Source organism: Phaenicophaeus curvirostris, chromosome 1, assembly GCF_032191515.1.
Source record: "Phaenicophaeus curvirostris isolate KB17595 chromosome 1, BPBGC_Pcur_1.0, whole genome shotgun sequence".
Taxonomy (NCBI): Eukaryota; Metazoa; Chordata; class Aves; order Cuculiformes; family Cuculidae; genus Phaenicophaeus; species Phaenicophaeus curvirostris.
The window spans coordinates 62857453-62877267 of record NC_091392.1 but is presented as its reverse complement, the minus strand read 5'-3'; the positions used below and the strand labels follow the sequence as shown (position 1 = coordinate 62877267).

At 42.7% G+C, this 19815-nt stretch overlaps 1 protein-coding gene across 1 annotated transcript in view; it reads left to right on the top strand.

Moving 5' to 3' along the window:
• SYN3 (synapsin III) overlaps positions 1-16144 on the top strand; it is a 202575-nt gene extending 186431 nt beyond the window's left edge. Inside the window, exons 10-14 of the mRNA XM_069860280.1 lie at positions 1905-2007; positions 7555-7689; positions 12490-12574; positions 14009-14306; positions 15712-16144. Coding sequence (XP_069716381.1) covers positions 1905-2007; positions 7555-7689; positions 12490-12574; positions 14009-14306; positions 15712-15844 — 754 coding nt within the window. The 3' untranslated portion in view covers positions 15845-16144. The remainder of the gene's footprint in view (positions 1-1904; positions 2008-7554; positions 7690-12489; positions 12575-14008; positions 14307-15711) is intronic.
• The last annotated feature ends 3671 nt before the right edge of the window (positions 16145-19815 follow it).

Sequence of the window (19815 nt, the reverse complement as noted above, 5' to 3'; positions counted from 1 at the left end):
TGAAAGACAGGGAAGCCAAGCCAAGCCCCAAATCAGATGCTGAAGGCGACTCTTCAAGATCCTAATAGGACTGTGGGAACTGGACATTATTATGTATCCTAGTTGTTTATAACACAGCTGAAGTTAGAGAGATGAAGAGTAGACATTCCCTCATTGCAGTGTCGTAAGACTAAAACCTAGATTCCTGCCAGCTTGCCACACTTCAGTTTGAAGGTTCATTTTATAGATGTAGTACCACAATTCACCATGCTAGCCTTACCCAGCCATAAATCAACAAATTCCGTGGAAATCTGTGAGTCATCAGTGCACGCAACAAGGAGTGTGCTCAAATCCTCTGATGGGAAGGAGCAACCCAAAGGACCTGCTGTACTGAACAGTAGCTCAAAGGAGTGACACATTCAGGTAATACTACCCAAAATGGCAGTAAATCCACTGCAAATACTAGCCCTGATGCTTATGCATAAATACACTTTCCTGTCCTGTAGAACTGCCATCCCAGCCCAGCAACCCTGATGCTTCCTAGTGCTCACCTAGGGCCACCAACATACAGTGCCTCTGGCACCTGCAGTGATCCTCTGTGTCTGGTGGCTGAACCCAGACACCTAGAGATGTCCCTCAGGAGGAGAGGTGTTTTATGTGATAGTGTCCCTGGCTGTGGGGCAATGCATGAAGGGTTCTCACCATGACTCCTACCTTTCGCTCACAAAGTCCATTGTTGCTCTTCTCCTTATGCTATTGACTCCTCCTCAGGCACTGTCTTCCTCAGGGGGGCTGGAGTGAACATGCTTGGTCTCCTCATTAAGAATAAGAGAGCCACGGTAGTCACATAAGTCATATTCTTTCTTCTTTCCACAGACATGGTGTTCATGCAAGCTGATCATTATATCATCAATCTATGAGGGCTCTGGCTGGCTCCAAGGATGTAAACTTGTTCTTTGGCCAGAACATCTCTTTTCGCAGTCCCTGTAGGGTCTGCAAAATGTCAGAGTATTCATGAGACTGTGGCCTCCCCTCCTCTCTCTGCATATTGTCATAGTCCTGCTTACAGACCTGCTGTTCTGAGATTATTATTTTTATTGAAATTGTGTGACTACAGTGCAGCTGCACAGGAAATAAAACCAGGCCGCCTCATTCCCTCCTCATTTCCACAGCAGCGGGATGCAGTCCCCCCATAATACGACTCTTGTCATTCTCCCTTCTTCTTTGATACCAGGATTGCTAAGGGAACATCAGCTCATATTCCCATCTTGGAGCACCTAGAGAAAACGGCTGCAGCCTGTAATAAAACACTGCATGGTCTGTGTGATGGGACCACCTGGTTAGAAGCAACACCAAGGGGATAGAAGGGAGGGAGGAAAATGTGAAAGGAAGAAATTGAGAGAGTAAATTGTAAAAAGCAGGAGCTTCTGGGCTACAGATCAGGGAAGGGATGGCCACTCCTTGCTAAATTCTGCACTGACTTTCCAATCCTTTTCCAGCCCCAGCAGCTTATCAGGAGAAAGCTCCCTGCATAATGGAGGGCTTTCAAGCAAAGCCAGTACAAATGCTAAGGGGCCAACACTACTGGGAGATTAAATGAACTAAATATTTGTAGCTTGGCTGAATGACAACTGACTGAAGATCTGATGTAAATACCAAGGAGGGAAAGAAACATTTTAAGGTGGTTTTGAGGGTAGGATTAAAACAATCTGAAATGAAGAGAAACTTGGGGCAAAACTTTTTTTTTTTCCCATCTCCTGTGCAAGAGAGGGTGACAATGACTCAGCAAACTCACAAAGTGTGCCTTGTGAGAAAAAGGGCTTCTGAATCTCTTTGCGCTCCTGTGAGCAGCGGGATGGGTAGCTGTATTTGATGGACTGCCCAGTGACAGTTAATCCTACACTGTGCTTCTGCGGTTTCTGCAGGTACAGACTCTGGGCGGATGCCTGCTCAGAAATGTTTGGAGGTCTTGACATCTGCGCTGTCAAAGCTGTCCACAGCAAAGATGGAAAAGACTATATCATTGAGGTAAGAGCATGAGAAACCTGAATGCAAGTCTTCTTTGGGAATTGTATCTGCAAATATGGTCCCTTAGAGTTCACGTGCACCAATGTGCTTGTTTAGCACTGCGTGCACGGTTCAGCAGTCACCGCTCCTCTGTGCCCACCTGTATCCTCCAAGCTGTGACTCACTGATATGCAAGAAACTGATTTAGAGTTCCAGCTAAACTGGCAGATATGCAGCAAGGTGTCACAATTGAAGTGCCTTCATTTCTCAATGTAGACTGTGAAAGTTAATAGAAAGCCACAGATTGCTTGGCCACTCCAGCCGTCCAGTTGATAAATCCCCACAGTGCAGAATTTACCAGCATGGGACAGATTTGAAGCTACCTTCTTGTTGAGCACGTAACAGGCTGGCAGCATCCAAAGTTCATGGTGTCTCAGTGCACCAATGCCCTGTACTTCATTCCTAGGCTAAGCACTTGCAGAGCCAGTGCATCTCTCATAGCTGCTAGTAGCAATCAACAGCATCATGAACAAACTTGCTCATATTCAGCCCGGCCTGAATTCAGGTGCCAGATGATGCTGTCATATTAGTCATGTTAACCTCCTCCCATTACCCACACAGAGGTCCAACAGGTGATTCAATCAATTAGAAATCTCAGTTTGTTTCTAAATGAACTTGTCATTCTCTGATCACTTTAAAGGGAATCTCAATAACAAAAACCCTAGTTGAATCTAATTTAAAAGAGTGAAATGACAGGTGAGAGTGTAGTAAATTGCTCCATAAATAGCAGGAACAATTTAATTGTTTTAAAAATAACAGGTGTATTTTCTAAAATCGTTTGCCCAGACAGCATTCACTGCTATAACAGACGAAGCACCATGGAGTTACTATGGGCAGTATGAACTACAGACTTTGTGTCCAGAGCTGGACAGACTGTGGCTCTGAGAGCTAAAGTTCAACGTACTTCTTGCCAGGCCAGGAGGCACACTTGGGAGTGGGGTAAATAGCACACTTAGGTCATCCTAACAGGGCAAAGAAGGAAAAGCTGGCCAGAAAATCAAAGTGGAAACTTAAGAGACACTGGGGGAGAGAAAATCTGGCACGTAAGCAAGTGTCTCTGTCATTATGTGACTCAAGGAGGCACAGCATCTGACCTGCTGTAAACTCCACCAACACAGGCCAGCAGAGGAAGATGAGCAGAGCCAGCCTACGGCTTCATGCAGGGGTGCTGACACACTGGAAAGCTATGTGTGGGAGAGCAGTCCCACCCGCTGAGGGTTAGGATGCTGATGAGAACCACATGAGCCCTCCAGCGACTGTGCATTCCTGCAATATGTATCTGTTCTCCAGGGATCAGTGACCTGTCAAAGGCCGTGTGATAGAAGTGTGCTGCCAGCAACCAGCCGCTGGCAAGCCTCTGTCTTTCCTAAAGTGATGGGGCCATGGCTGATGGGTCTGCTCCTGCATGCAATTCATCAGCACCTTACGGAGCATCCCCCAGAGCAGACTGTCTCCCTGCTGCGTGCTTTTATATCTGTACGCAAATACAGCTGAGAAAGGAAGGGAAAGAAAGCAGAGACAACTGTAAGGACATTTGGACCGTGTCCATACATGGTCAAATGAGGATTTTGTATTCCTGCACCTATTCTTACATATAAGCCTATGTACGTGCACACATGGCTAATTCTGTGCTTAAGGATTATACACCTCTGTCTGGGTATACCTCTGGGCTTTCACATCTGCCCCTGTGTGTGACTGACTGGATAAAAAGCACGTCCATACGCTAACAATCATCAACAGCTTGCACACAGAGGGAGCGATGCACACTAATACTCCTCTCTCTGAGACCAAGGTAAAAAGCAAATGATCTAATATGATACAAATCAGAAGAAACACATCAGCTTCAAATGGATCATGCTGAATTATCTCAGAAGGGAATCTGATTAACTAGGCCTGATGTACCAAGATCTAGCAGGCTTTCAGATGCCAGGCTAATGGACATTGTTGGTAAAGGCTAGAGTAGTGCAATTCAAAGAGCAGAATAAAGCCAAAGAGGCACCTTTTCTACTTTATGCAGATTTAAGGGAGATGCTGACAAGCAATTAATTGCCTCCAACCTACTTCCTGAAGCACTTTTCTTGGTCAGAAACCAATCCTTTATTTTGTTTTTTTTCTGTTAATAGCAGGAGGAAAAAGTTATTTGACAGTGCGACTGTTTTATTTTTCTTGGTGAGAAGGAACAGTGTGCTGTGACATTTTACAAGAAAACATGCCTAAATGGGCTGAACAAATAAGGAATGTACACAATGCAATTGCAGGCAGTAATTAATTTTCACAGTGCAAAGTAGTTCTCTAGGAAAGATTCGCAGAGGCAGTGATGGACTGGCAGTTCTGTGAACGGAGATTTATCACAGTGTTTTATTGCAAACAGGATCAGATTAAGACGGATGAGTTATCAACACAGCAGAAGAGTCATCTTGCACCCGTGGAATTTGCTGTTACTTGAACTTCACAATTTTTTCTTTTCCCAAAGAAAACACCAGAATCCAGTACATTTCTGCCCTTCACAGCACTAGGACTCTTATGCACCATTTTCATGGCTCATATTGAAAAGTTTCAATCTATTAAAACAGCTGTTAATTTAATGGTAAACGCTTGTGCTTCTTTTTCCTCTGCTTTAAAGAACTTTTTCACTTTAAGGGAATATTCAGCATGAATAGTCAGCACTTGATCAGAAGACCAGATACTCAAACAGTGTAAGTTCAGTACCACTGTTAGCAGCCACATTCTCAAAAGAGCTTAGCAGTGTGTATGATTTAATAATCTCTCCCCTGGCTTTTTTTTTTTTTTTGGGGGGGGAGGGGGGTAATCTAATCCTTTTCCATATCTCTGCAACCATATTTCAAACCCATTTTCATATCTCTGTGACCAACTAGGGGGCAAATAATATGATCCATATGATTTATTCTTCCTCCTGGATCAGCTAAGCCCTACCTGCCATAGAGTTAGGCGGTGTTACTAGATATGCTCCTTGCTGCTTTGCAAGAACCCCTGCCCCATCCCTTCAGCACTGCCATATCATTTCTTTTGACATGTCTAATCATCTATTTCCTTCCTTCCTTCCTTAAAAATCACCTAACACTCCACTCCTGCACATCAGAGCATGGAATAACAAATCCAGCCTTCAGGCCTCAGCGTTAGACAGGCGCAGGGGAAGGACGGGGATGGTGTTATCGTGAGTCTCTTCTCTGCCTGGCCACTTTCCACTCCCCCTCGTACACCTTATCAGGCAACAGCAGCTGCATCGGGAACAACCACTGACCTTGGGAAGCTGCAAAGACTGGGTCCATATGTGCTGTTGTCTTCTTGTCTTGCCCAGCTGTTCTGTGATCTCCCTGGGAAGCGAGGAGTGCAATCTGTCTGTGATTCACCTATTCCTTCCAGCTGTTTGATTTATTTCAGCATTAGCATTCATATCTGCCCAGTTCCACAGCAATTCCCCTTTCCCAGGGGAAAGACAAGGTGACATCTTATGCTCCTTTTCAGTTCAGTGGCAACCAGCTGTGATGCTTTGCCCACAGAAACCTTTGCCATTCTCAAGGGCCTTCCCTTATGCATGTGGATTTTCATTACCATATTTGCAATTTCCCGTAGCTTGTGGTCCCCTGCCAAATACTACACAGCAGGACAGCAGGTACCCTCATCCCTGGTGCACATTCAGTGTTTCTGATGGGACCTGCTCCAAGGCTCATTCTCCCCAGTGCCTTTATTTTATAAAACACCATCTTCCCCTTCCTCTCCAGACTCAGAAATAGGGGAAAGCAGTCCTTAGGATGAGGAAATTAGGGGTTTGGGGTGTTTTGACCAGAGCTGTATCGTGGTTACTCGAAGGAAGTGTTAGGGATGCAGGAGCTGGGCTTGGCTGGCCAGAGTAAGGGCATCATCTAGTGGTCGGGTGGGTCCCTCGCACAGTGCTCTACAGGGAGCTGGGAAGAATTTTCTTGTACGTGAACTGTAACTGCCAACTGAAATAGCCAGATGAAATCAGAATGCTTTTAAGGTGGTAGTGGAGGGAAGGGAAACCTGCACAGGAACCTGCAGGAGGGCCCCCAGGAACCCACGGCTAGTGAGACAGAAGGAACTGGATGTTCATGACACTGCTAAGAAACCTCTCCTTTCCCCACCTCATTTTTCAACGGAGAAACAGCAAAGTGGACACTGGAATGAAAAACCACTTTGTGTGTTTAGCTGAGCACTGCCATCTAATTTTCCAACCTCCTCCTTTCACCCCCTGGGTCTTGAACATAAGCACCCACTCCCTCTTCATGCAAACCTCAGTTATAACTTCTTAGGCAGCTCAGTGTTCTTAAGAGACACCAACAGAAATTAAACCAAATTAATGTTCTGCAAGCAAAGAGTAGAATACAAACTCAGTGAACTCACCTCCCCAGTTCCCCTTACTTTAAATCTAAAAAAAGAAGGATGCAAAACTTTCCATTTCACTCCAAGAACGGACTCGTGCAGCCTTGCCAGGGTGGAGTGCACTTCCGATTGTTATCTGAGCGTGAGTCAGTGCCTTTCTTGAGCAATACAGCTTTCAACTCTGCATTTCCAGGGGTTTTAATGTTTGGTTTAAAAATAATCGCAAAGTAAAATAAACTCTTCCAACCCCGGCATTTTGGTACAGTTATATTTACTCCAGCTGAATCTTAAACTTCATCATAGTGCAGCTCTTCCTGTGGGATTTAGCGAATGTTTGCAAAGCATGTGATTTATGATGAACTGTTGAAAATCACGTTTAGGGCTGCTATACAGTTGAGGGTCTGCTGTGCTTTCGTTATTATTACTGTTGTCAGACCATTTCTTACCTTAAGGACCCTTTGACAGGTCTCCTTCCCTGATCCCTACAGTCTTGCTTCTCAGCTTTTCCCAGCACAGTTGTAGTATTGCTTGGGAAGTAATCACATGGCAACAACATCAAGAAGACAAGCAGAGAATAAGTTTACTTTCCTGCACTAGTTGCTGTTGTTTTGATGACATTCTATTCATCATACACCTGTGGTGTTTACTTCTCAGGGTGCAATGCTTTGCATTCATTAGTCCCAAATGTTTCCTGCTTTCCCATAGTCCTTGTTGCTCTCATCCCCTCAGGATCTGGTATATTTTTTCCTCTCTCCTGTGGCCCTTTCTGCTGCAATGTCATGCCCAAATACTGTGAGACAATGCCAGAGATCTCATTAATCAGTGGCATCTTCTCAGGACATATGAAGAAGCACGTTTTTGTTTCGCAGATTTAGAAAGCCTCCAGCCACCAGAAGTCGTGGCTTGGCTTCCAGGTTGTGAAGGGAAGGAAAATGGAAAGTGGGGGGAAGTACATACCATTTCTAAAAAAAAACCCAGGTGAAGTCCAACACCTAGGAAAGTCAAGCATGTTTCAGCATGGAGGGCAGTGGTGACTATAGGTGTTGGAAAGGATGTGGAGACACAGAACAGGTTAATGCGAGAGATGAGTTGAAGAAGGCATCTGCCATCAGGAAACTAACTGTTGTTTTTTCCCTCCTCTGGCAGGTGATGGACAGCTCAATGCCTCTGATTGGGGAGCACGTGGAAGAGGACAGACAGCTTATAGCTGATCTGGTCATTTCCAAAATGACCCAGCTTGCCATCACTGCTGGATCTACTCCCTCACCACTGAGGCCTTGGGTATGAGCAAATGGAGACCTTATGGCAAAATTCTTTTACTAAACTTTTGTCTCTCTCGTATTGGAGCGCTACAGATAGACTGAATTCTGTTCTTCCAAAGAAGTCTCTCATAGACCCTTTGAAGACCCCAAGAATGACATCTCCCTCCTTCCTCTCCTTCTATATAAACAGTGACATCACACCAGTAGTATGGTCCATGCATCCAGACATTCTGGCTTGCTAAATTCATAGATTCATATCAAAGATAGTCATTTTTAGAGGCTTTTATAAAGCCCAGTGTTATCTCAGTCTAACACCATCCCTCAAGATAGATTTCTTTACAGTTTTTGCACCCCTGATGAAAATCTGTGCTTCCCAGAACAGATAGGAGGAATCTCCAGCAAGAGTTGTTCTATTCCTTACTGCAGCCCTTCTTCTTTGGAGATGCCATCCACTCCCTTCATCGGGAGAAGGCTTGACTAAAGCTGAATTCATATAAGAACCCGACATTCTAGCATTTAAACTGATGCCTTAATGCTTCTAAAAAAAAACTGTACAAACTAAAGGACAGGAAAATAAACAGGCTGAAGGATAATACTGACTGCAACACACTGGAACAATTTCCATTTCCACTTGAGACAAAAAATGGGAAAAAGAACTTTATGGTTCTCAGCTTTGGTCATATGACAGGCACTCCAGCTAAACTAGGTCCACAGCATGAAGGGTATTCACAGCAAGTCCAAACCAAGTTTTAGCTAGAGTGAGGGCGTAAGCATTTAATAGACATTACAAATGCTTTGAGGTGGGGAAAGCAATACAGAAAAGATAGGATTTACTCTGGCCATAGTGGAATCAACAACTGCCATCTGAAATAGCCGTGACATAGTGCATAAACTAAGAGCAAAGGGGCAGCCAACAGAAACTGAGAACACAGACAGATGCATCTATTTTTTAAGTCTGTAATATACTGGTACAGGTTTGGATTGGATTCCAACAGACCTAAAATAGGGCCAAAATAAGAATAAAACAAATGGTCTTGGAGAGACAGGATGTCAAATAGAAGAGTTAAAGAAGACAAGGGTCATCATCAACCTACAAGTAACCATATACAAAAATCAAGTCAACTAGAAACATGTTAACTAGAGTGCCATAGAGAAAGATCTTCCTATAACAAACAATGCAGAAACTGCACAATTTACAATTACCAACATAAGGCTATAACACATAGTTGCTAACGTGCGGAGAGAACTAGTTACATGTGAGGCTGGTGAGATGCGGAACTAGAGCTACAGGTGAAGTCTTCCACAGAATGAAGAAAAATAACAATTCTGAATACAAACACAGCAGTACTGAACAAACAAAAATATGAATCCTTGGATATTCTATGGGTATGCACAGAACACATATATATATATTTCTGGAGCCATCTATAGTAGTCTCTGGATCAAGAAAAAATCAAGAAAGAAAAAAAATCATTATGAAACTGGGTGCAGAGAATTAACAGAGGCAGAAGAAGCAACAAGTCATAATAACGTGAGACTACAGCTATCAAGAAGCAAGTCAAATAGCACCATAGGACAGCAATTCAGAGACTTCTCCATCTCTATAGGCGTCTGCTTCCTGGAACTGCAAAATCCTAGCACAATGGGAAACGACAATGTGACCTAGTCTTAAGAAACACTCAGGTGCAAATCCAGAATGTGAATATGTACCATTAGGCTTAATATCCAAGGGACAGATGTGATATTAAAAAAAATAACAGTATGACACAAACAGTTGGAAAAAAAATTATTTTAATAAGTTGAGAAAATTAATCAACTCCCTAGTATTAAAAGGAAAATTGTACAGATGTTACTTAAGAGACCATTGTTTTCCAGAATGCAAGTATACATTTATGATCTGCTTTTGAACCAGGAGTGCAAGAAATAAACTTCTAGAGCTAAGTGGCAAGGTGACAGAGGACATTCAAGACAAACAAAAAAAATCTTCCAGATTTGTAAATCTGACATTTAAGAAAACATTTATGCATCATCATGCAAGTAATATAAGGAAACATAAATAGGATAGAAATTGATTTTGAAGAGCAGATAGAGGAAAGACTTAAACAAATTCTTTGCATTCATCAAAAGAGGGAACCCTACCAAAGAATTGGTGTGCTCTATGGATCATCCAAAGTTAAGGGAGAGAAGGAAGACAAGAGGGACGGTGTTGTGACTCCAGTAAATTTAATTGCTGAGAGTGGGGAACTTCTTGACGTAGATCTAGCTTTTCCTTATCAGCAAGACAGGGAAGAGAACAAAAACAGTGATTAAATCAGTGATGACTATATTTTTAAAAATTATGAAGAACCCAGACCCAGAAGGCTACATTCAATGAACTGAATTTAGGAAGTGACTAAGCTGCCAAGAAACAATGTGCAATTTCATTACCAGCAGTTATTGCTCCAGAGATTTGGTGTACGACAAATACAAAATATGTTTAAAATGTTGTAAGAGTATTGTAGAAAAATGTAGACAAGTCATGGACCTTATGAATTATCTCAGAATGAATTATTTAAAGATTAATACAGAAGATTACTAAACCAACAGAGCCACAGCTTAAGAGCATCTAATTTTTTTTTGTGAAGAAAAATGCCCCATTAACTCCTTTTGATTCTTTTCCTCTTGTTTCTTTGAGAATTCTTTCATGAAATGGTAGATAGCAGGCAATCACTCAAAATAATGTAGCTAGATTGTAAAAAGGCCTTAGGCAAGGTAACAGACAAGTACTGTTAAAGAAAGGAAGCAGAGAAGGGCTAAAAGAAAGTTTCACTGTGGAGCAGAAGCTGGCCTTGGTTAAAGACATAGATATGAGAGATTTTAATTTTTGCAAACAGTTAGAGGGGCTAGGTAAGGAATGCCAAGCTTGGTCATGATAAATTGCATTAGTTGAGCCAAGGACAGGATAAGATGTTAATGACCTTATTTTCACGGCCACAACATGAGACCTGGTTTCATGGTTACACCTGAGGTTCTCTTCTCACCTCTCTGCCTCATTGCCATGCCTTCCAGTCAGTGTTTCCCTTCCAAAGGTATCCCTTCATCTATTAGTCTCAAAATCCTATTTTGTCTTTATCTCTGAGAAGCCTTTGGTAGGTTGTTGGCAAATGCTGTAGAGGTGAACATGAGATCTGATTCCCATTCTTTGGCTGGTCTGATCAGCATGTCTCACAGAAATAGGACAGTAAATTTCCTCCAACACCAAGGGAACGTCTAGTGTCCCAAGCTACGTAGGATGAGAAGCCAGGATGGAAAATTCCCAGGTTTTCCTCCCTGTTCATGTAGCAAGTCCCAGAAAAAAAGTGTAAAAGAAAGGCTGGCAACACCATCATATTCATGTTAGTCATTTGAAATTGATTTCAATGCTTTCAACTATGAAATGTTTTTTTCCCATTTCCAAAATCACCTCGCTTATTCTCCTGACCTTCCAGGAGCTTTGAAAACCATTTTATCACTGTGTTCTCCATGTAAATAATCCAGCACGTACCAGCCTATCTGTCTCCAGCTTCCCCTGTTTTCATAAACAATTCTGTGCAATAGGCTTACTTGGACTTCTGTTAACCTTGGACCAGCCCTTTGTGCAACAGTTCTGTGTTATTTAATCTGTTTCTTAAAATATCTGTCAAAAAGAGCAAACAGTGACAGAGAGGAAAGTGCAGATGGCACCAACTTATTTGCATTAGTCAGGACCAGGGATGGCAATGAAGAATATGACAGAGCTATGTATGTTAAGTCACCACAACAGCAAATGAAACGCCATATGAAAGACTGAAAGATAAGCTAGGTGAGGGGTAGAGAGAAGGAGGACATAAACAATATATAGAACTGGCAAATGGCACTAGCCATGTCCCTGGAGAAAGACATTGTTGCATTCAGACTAATGAAAACTATAGCTCAGCCTATGATTGCGTTCACAAGGGAGAAGCAGAAAATTAAGATACAGGAGAAATGAACTGGGGATGTATACAAAGAACAAATACTGGTGCCTCTGGAATAACGTAAGCAGCTCTGCCTCTGGCATCTGCAGAAGGAATCACATAGCTGGGAAAGACAAGTGGGTGATGAAAACAATTAAGGGCCTGGATACATTCCCATGGAGGGACAGAAGGGATTCAGTCTCTTGGCTTTAGAAAGGAGGTGAATGACAGAGAGGGCAGTAAAAATTTCCAAAATAATGAATGGCCTAGCAGGGATAGGTTGTGAGAACTATTCTCAAAACTCAGAACAAAGCAATGGAGTTAAGAAATGAGAAAACAGTGAGGCTGAGAGCTGAGGAAGACTCAAAGGGTCTGAGTATAAATATCAAAACAAAATTTCTGGAACTGTTGCAAAGATTTTGAGGAGCAGATAGTAAGCTTCATGTTTCAGGGTTTAAGCTGGCCCTTGTTTATCAGCAATCAAGAGGAGACCCCTTAGGGTAAAGAGATGATTACTCCATAGATGTTTCCGTGGTTCACCCCTCCTTCACTTGGAACATCTGGTGCTGGCAACTGTCCAAAGTGGAAGATGGGACTAAGAGACCCCCTCAGGCCTGATACATTTGGTAATTCCCAACTGCCTACAAAAAATTCTAAATTGTAACTTCATTGCTATTCCCTGTGAGCAAACAACTTCTGTGCTCTTTATTACTCAGCTCTCCATTTTAATCCCGTGAGATTTTATCAGCCAGCTGCTTTGTGTATGTGTATTTTAAGGAACACTTCATGACTTTGCAGTTTCTATATTACTTCAGGGCTTCTCTTTGGGGACTCTCTATTAACTGGAATCACTTTTTTCCCTCTAGCCTCCACAAGTCCAGCCTGCCTCAACGAAGTCTCAGACTGGACCTCAGCTTGGACAACTTTCGCAACCACGGCCTCCTCCCCAAGGTACAGTTCATCAGATGCACCAGTTTTCCTTCTAAATAAAAGTTATTGGGGTAAAGTTTTCCACTCATTGTTCCAATTCACTGACAAGCAGGCAGCACATTTCATCAAAAATCAGTTTAAAAAGCTATTGTACAGTAGTTCAGAAAGTGAGATGAAACTTTGATAGAGATTCAGTTGATACTGCTGGTAAGACTTGGGTCAGTGAAGTGAGGCCACTCAAACTGGCACTGGAGGAGGATTCTAGGCACAGAGTTTATTTGTCTTTGCACAAAACTGTAGTGGCTACAAGTGTTAAGAAGTGATGAGAAGATGCTGGGGCCATCAGTCTTGGAACAGGCACCAATACGACAATGCTAGGATCCTTAATCCATATGTCCAGCTCTTCCTCTGTCAGCAAGAGCACGCTCCCAGTTGCTCCTGACAGCAGAAGCAGGTTTGACTCACGTGGTTAGTCAGAACAACAGACTTGGTTTATTGGCCTGATCTACACTGAGGCGATGAAGCACAGGGCTGCACTGTGGGTATTCGGGTCACACCAACCACTCCATTCACATAACCAACTAGAGCATCCTTTTTGCCAACTTTGTCCTTCCATTTCTCCATCCCAATCTCCTACCAAATTAACACACACCTCTAATCACCTTTTCGTTATTGGTCACAGTTTTGCTGTATCCAAAATCTGGTATTTCTGATACCAAAGGCATCTATGTAATCTTAGCATTATGTGGTATTACTGACCTAGAAACTGCTGGCCTTGGGGGATACTGGAGTCTCCAGTACTCCTTCTCAATTATCTGTGAAAGTTTTTTCTCACATAACTCCCCCTTGACCACCTGCAAAATCCAGCCAGCTCTCACGATGCTGCTGTAACTTTTGTCAGCTTCTCACTGTTATCTGCCACGTCCAGCAGTTTCTCATGTCATACCCAATTATTTTCCACATCTCTTTCAGTTTTGAGAGTCTGCTGCCAATGCAGCTGAAGGCATGTGCTGATAACGCTGGAACAGATCTATGGATAGCAATAGGGTGCACAGTCTCATATCAAACTACGGGACCCATGAAGGGAATGCTGACCCAAACCAATGGATTCAGCTTTCGTTTCCTGCAGACAGTTGGTTCTCCAGTGACTCTTCCTTCACAACATCAAAAGTACTCGCCAAGGATAAGAAATTAGTTAGATGTAAGCATGTTGTAGTGACTCCCTTCAGAGAGACTGGTAGAACTTCTTTAGTGCTGAAGGAGGCAACTAAACAGACTACAACTCTAGAAACGTGGGCATAACATCAGTGTTAGATCTATAAAATCAGTTTTCCCTTGTTGTTCCGCAGGAAGCTACACTGAATAGTCTTTCCCCTTAGTTTTCCATATAGATATTCCTTGCTTGTTCTCCACCACATGCTCTTCCCCATGTTTATGTCTATGCGTCCCTTTCAGGTGGGCCACGCCAGCCTCAGGGACCTCAGCCTCCACGGACAAATGCACCTCCACAGCAGCGGCTCTCTCCTCAAGGACAGCAGCCCCAGAGTCCCCAGTCCACTTCACCTCAGCAGCAAAGGTCACCTGGATCTCCACAGCAAGTTCGATCAGCAACCGGATCCTCTCCAGTCCAGGCTTCCAAGGCTGGCATGTTCCCTCCACAGCAGCCTAGACCTCCTGCTCAGGGCCGGGCTCCCAGCCAGCCCAGCCCCACTGAAACATCCAAGCAGCAAGCCACCCCACAACCACATCTGAAGTAGGTGCTCTGTTAAACTGCTAATAGCTGTAGATACTAGAATACAGCTGTCAAAAATGTACCCTGAGCTGGCATGAGGAATGTATCACCTGCTGTCAGGTAGTAGTCCCCAGGGACAAAGGCTGGGACAACTATGAGTGACTTCAGGGATATATGTACCTACGCATAGCAGGCCACTATTGAACTGTTTTCAGGAAGAACAAGCTGTGCTTGATATCTCTAAGATTTTGCATTCTTACTCTTGCTCATGTGTTCATAGTCAATTGTAAGCTCTACCCCAGCCATATCAACACATCTACTGCCTTTCTAGCAGGATATATATTCCTTACAGGCTGTATTCCACGTGTTATTGGCCAGAAAGCTCAACAGAGTACTCAAAGAGTAATTTCTTCACTATTCCCTGAATGCAGGAGCTGCTTGAGGTTCTTTACCAAGCAATTTTTTGCAATTGGTAACAAAAAAAAAGGGGGGCAGGGGTGGGAAGTGGAAGTGGCACTACTCATTTATATAAAACTGCAGACAGTGACTGTTCAAGCATTCTTTCAGAGCAGAGCACAGAACTGAATAATTGTGGATCTCTGGTTGCAGCTTTTGCTGCCACCCTTCATGGGCCATAGCTGGCCAGCACCATGGTAGGAAAGACTGGAAAAAAAATGTTGGGTGTTGACAAAAAGGTTGACACAAGTGCACACTGGTATGAACAGACTAGAACAAAACATAGGCTAGGAATGAGAAGATAGTTTCTAGACAGCAGAGGAGTGATGTTCTGGAAGAGGCTTTCAGTGATAATATCCACATTAGCGAGGCAAACCACAACCAAGGGACTTAAGGATCAAAATGTTGGTGCTAAGGATGCAGTCTCCACACCATACATATTTCACATACTTCAATCTAGTCTTGTCTTGTGCTAAATACCTATTACTGACCAGGAGAAACCACTCGGTGACAAATCATGTTAAGAGGGGAAAACCAGGAGATTTACTTCCAAAGCACAGTCCTGGTTTGAGCTTAAACACTGCCAACTTGCCCAACCTCTCATGCTCTCATATTTGAAAGAACAGGACTGCCATGCTGTGGCTGATGAGAGATGGGTGACCCTCAGCATGAATCCATTCTTCTGCTTTAGTAGTGAAATAACTGCCTCACAACATTTGCTGCAAATGGTGATTGCATGGTTTTAACCACATGTTTTCAGAAACACTTACTACTCTGACTGTGATACTGGAGCCACCTACCTGTGCTCCATCCTCTCCACTCCCCTCCCCTTATTCCAGGATGTCTTAGCATATGGAGATTCTCCTTGCTTACCTCTCCTTTTATCCTTGAATTTGTGATGGAACACAAAGCATCGGCTTTGAACTACCACTTTCTCCTGCTGAGTCTGAACTCTTGTTTTCCATTCCAGCAAATCCCAGTCCTTGACAAACACCTTGAGCTTATCTGAATCATCTCAGAGAGGAAATGCCAATGAAGACGAAGCAAAAGCTGAGACCATTCGCAACCTACGGAAATCATTTGCTAGTCTGTTCTCCGATTAACAGCCCTGCAGCTGGATTTGTGCTTTTGTCAGCCCTCACTCTTCATATCAGCATACCTAATGTCATCTTGGAACACTCTCAATGATACCCAGCGATTCACAATTAACACCTGGGTAAAAGGAACGTGCGAAACTATTGTTGTTTTAATTCAAAGAAAATGTAATAATGGCCTGAAAAGTGACTGTATAGAAGTGCACTATTTCTTTGGGTTTTGTGCATAATGCGAACCACACCTGTTCAAATGACTGATTTATAAAGCAAGTTTTACTCTCAACAACCCCTGTGGTACAAACACAGTTAACAATGCAAACTAGGTTTTTATTTTGATTTGTATATAGTCAATACAATTGCTGGTTTCCAATTACTGAACTCTTGTTGAGGTCAGGCTAAAATACATATATATATAGGCTTATTTCGGAAACAGATGTGCAAAGACTGAGTCCAGTAAGTATTCATTGACTGATAAAGTGAGCATGCTTGAGCATGGAAACACAGTGAACTGTGGAACTTCATGATACCAACTATATAAAAAGTCACTTTTCAGAGCAAAACTACATTCAAGTTAAATATGGTACCAGACATCAGTAAATGCTGGAGATCACATGAGCAGGTCATCCAGATGGACTGCTGTTTTTTTCCAGAGCACTCTGCTCAAAGCAGATAAAATATCTGTTTTATTTTTTGCATTTATGTCCCCTGCACGTGATTCCTGAGTTCTGAGATAAAAATGTCATGTTCTAACCCTGCAGCCTTAGCTCAAAAATAACCTGAGAAATGGGCCTTCCACACACAAAACAATTTCTTCCCCTGCCCCTGGAAACACCAGAGTTCACATTGTGTGAACATTTGGTTCACACAAATTCCAGACAAAAGCCAGCTAAACTCCAAGCACTTTGGTGACTTGGTCACATCTGGCTAAGTATGTCCCCCAGGAATATGCTTAATTAATAGCAGAGTTGATGAAGTGCACATACTTGTTTGCTGAGTGTTCCATAATACGAAATGGACAGAGACATGGAGTGAAATCCTGTCTCCCTCCTTGAACTCCCACTGACTTCACTGGCATGAGTGCAAAATGAATGCAAGGTGACAAACCTGCAATAGAACAGGAAAACTATCCTTTTAAAATAAGATAAGCTGGGACATCCAGAGACACCAAGCTCTGGGAGGGCACGTACAAGACTGCTCCAAGCAGTTAATGACCAGTATTAGTCCTCCTGAACCCCACCCAAGAATTATTTTTCTAGAGAAAACAGAGAAGGATCTTTGCCAGGTGTGCTTTTCCTCTAAGCCTGCAACACATAATGAAGCTGTGAGCACACACACTAAAACTGGGACATGGCAAAAAACAGGAATGACATTCATGATTGAGAAAAACACCTTAGGTAAATCAATTGATCTACGGCTATTTCTATCATCTGAAAAGCTACCCTAGCATTCTGCTAGTTCTGTGTATGACACACCTAATGCAGGTGCCAGTTTCCGTCTCATCCTACCTCCTCAACTTTTCTTAAGTTTCGTGAAATACTTCAGTCACAAACCATGCATACAGCTTCAAGGCCAGACCTTTCGCTTTGTACTTCCCTTGGCCATTTCACCTTGATGACACTGAGGAACAACCAGGGAGGTCAGCAAATTAAAAGCACTTGAGCCAATGGCACAGATCTTCGCTGCCACTTACAACAGGGAGATCCCCAAAGCAGCAAAAGCAACAGCAGCATTTGCTATCTCGCATCTGATGATTCACTGTTGGGGAATACAGCCAAACAACCAATTCCTTCCTGCATAGCACCTGTAACAAACATCTAAATCTAATGCAGTCATCTGGACCTTGTACGACCTACCCCTGTGCAGGCTTTTACACATATAATGGCTTTTGTGATCCACGAACTTTCAGGCAAGTAACAGAATAGCTTTTCCAGGTTGGAAGACTCTCAAGAGACTCATCTGGATCAATGATTTATATCTCAAGTTCAGTATTCTAGAATCACCCTAATCCCTGATGATTTATCTTTTTCACACGCACCCCCACCCCTCAAGTTCTGTATTGTCCTTCCAAGTTTGCTAAGCAGTTTACAATGTAGCATCATAAATACATGTCATGGACCAAGGAGAAAAAACAGACCTTGCTGTTTTGCAGTCTCCAGGAGCAATAAAAGAGTGACAAATGCCCTTGAGCAAGCACTGTCTCATTGGCAAGAACAATAGCAGTTTAACAGGCTCCACTACATGGAGAGGAGATGACACAACCCTAGTGGGAGAGGATTTCCTTCTGTAACACCTCCCTTAGCATGGTTTATGCCTTTCCCTACTAAATGGCCACCAGAGAGGTAAAGACAAAAATAAAATTTTACTGTCAGAATGCCCAATTGCTCCATCGCCTGAACCTTTTTATGTCTATCTTACAAACACAACAGATACAAAAACCAATTAATTAGTGACCTCTATGACATGGCCCCATAAATAGACCCCAGTTTATCACGGAGGACACAACAGTTGAAACATTTGCTGATGCTGTATTGGTGACTAAGATCTCTTCATTTGCCTGCAGCTCCCAGCTACCATCTTTCAAGGGACAATCAAACAGAATAGCATCTCCCCTCCTCCTAGTTCCACTTGCAAAAACAAGTAAAAGCAACAGGCACACTCTCAGCTCAACTTGGTTACTCCCACGGTGCCTGAAAAGCACCTTCGGTTCTATTCACAGAAGCACCTTAATGAAAGCACTGAGCTGATTTCTTAAGTTAAAATGATGAAACTCTACACCGTGTCCTATAAATGCTCAAACAATACACTCCTACCTCTATGATGCTCACACACTAGCTGTTGTGACTACCAGGAAATTCAGAAATGCATCGTCATATATTCAGGCTATCTCTTTTGATGCACAGTTTCTATTCCAAAATCTCTACAATTTAATAAAGCAAGAAACTGAGGGAATGCAAAGTGTAAATTCTCCATTTTAGGAATGGGGAATGAAGGTATAGCCAAGAAGTATTTAGGTACCTAAATAGAACAGACGGAGTTCGGGGTAGTAAGAAGGCAACAGAAAATTTGGTGAACAGAAGCCACAGTTAAATAAGAGGGCAGACATGCCCCACATCACTTGGGATCTTTCTCATACAGCTGTGAAAAATGAGCACCTGGTCAGAGCTTCCCTTTTGTCCTGCATGCTTTAATTTTCTTCATATGGAAGCAAGGAAACATGAATAGATTTGTGTGGATCCAGCCCAAGAAGGAGCTGGGACATCCACCACCTGGAAAATTAATTTACATTATGCAGTTTACATACAGTCTAATAAATATCTTTACTTTCTTGTAGTTATCTAGGTGTGGTATTTCAAGAGGAATGCCACTTATATTCCCATATGACTAAAAGTCTTGTACAAAGATAAGGTTCAGGAGAACAGCAGTCCTGTTCCAACTGCAGTGGCATTTTCTTCTCTTTCACTTATCACAGGCAGGTACATAAGACCTTAAATCCTGCACATGACCCAGTTACTTCATCTGGTTGGCTTAAGATTCAGGAATAAGTTAAAACAATAAAAATTAAACGCCAAGGACAATAGATCCTTATTTCCAACTCACTGGTAGTAGCAACCCTAAGAGTGTCAGATACAGATGAACAGTACAGTAGGAAATGCCCATCTTCAGGCATTTTATCTTTTGTGATTTCTCTTCTAGAGATTGCAAATCACAATGTCACTCATACCCAGCTTAGGAGCTGGCGAATAAACAAAATAAACTCATAGTTTTCAAATATTCCCACTGTTTTGTCTTCTAAGTTTAACCTGCTCACCCCAAGATACTCACTTTATATTTCATATCTTGTTTTATGTGTAAAGGGAACTTCTTTTTAGGGAATCTGGCAGTTGGAGAAGTCAGGTTCCTTTATCTTTGGCTCACTATACTTTTACTACAATGTGAAGGAGTAATGAATAAAAGGAAGGAATATCTTCAGATCACGCAGT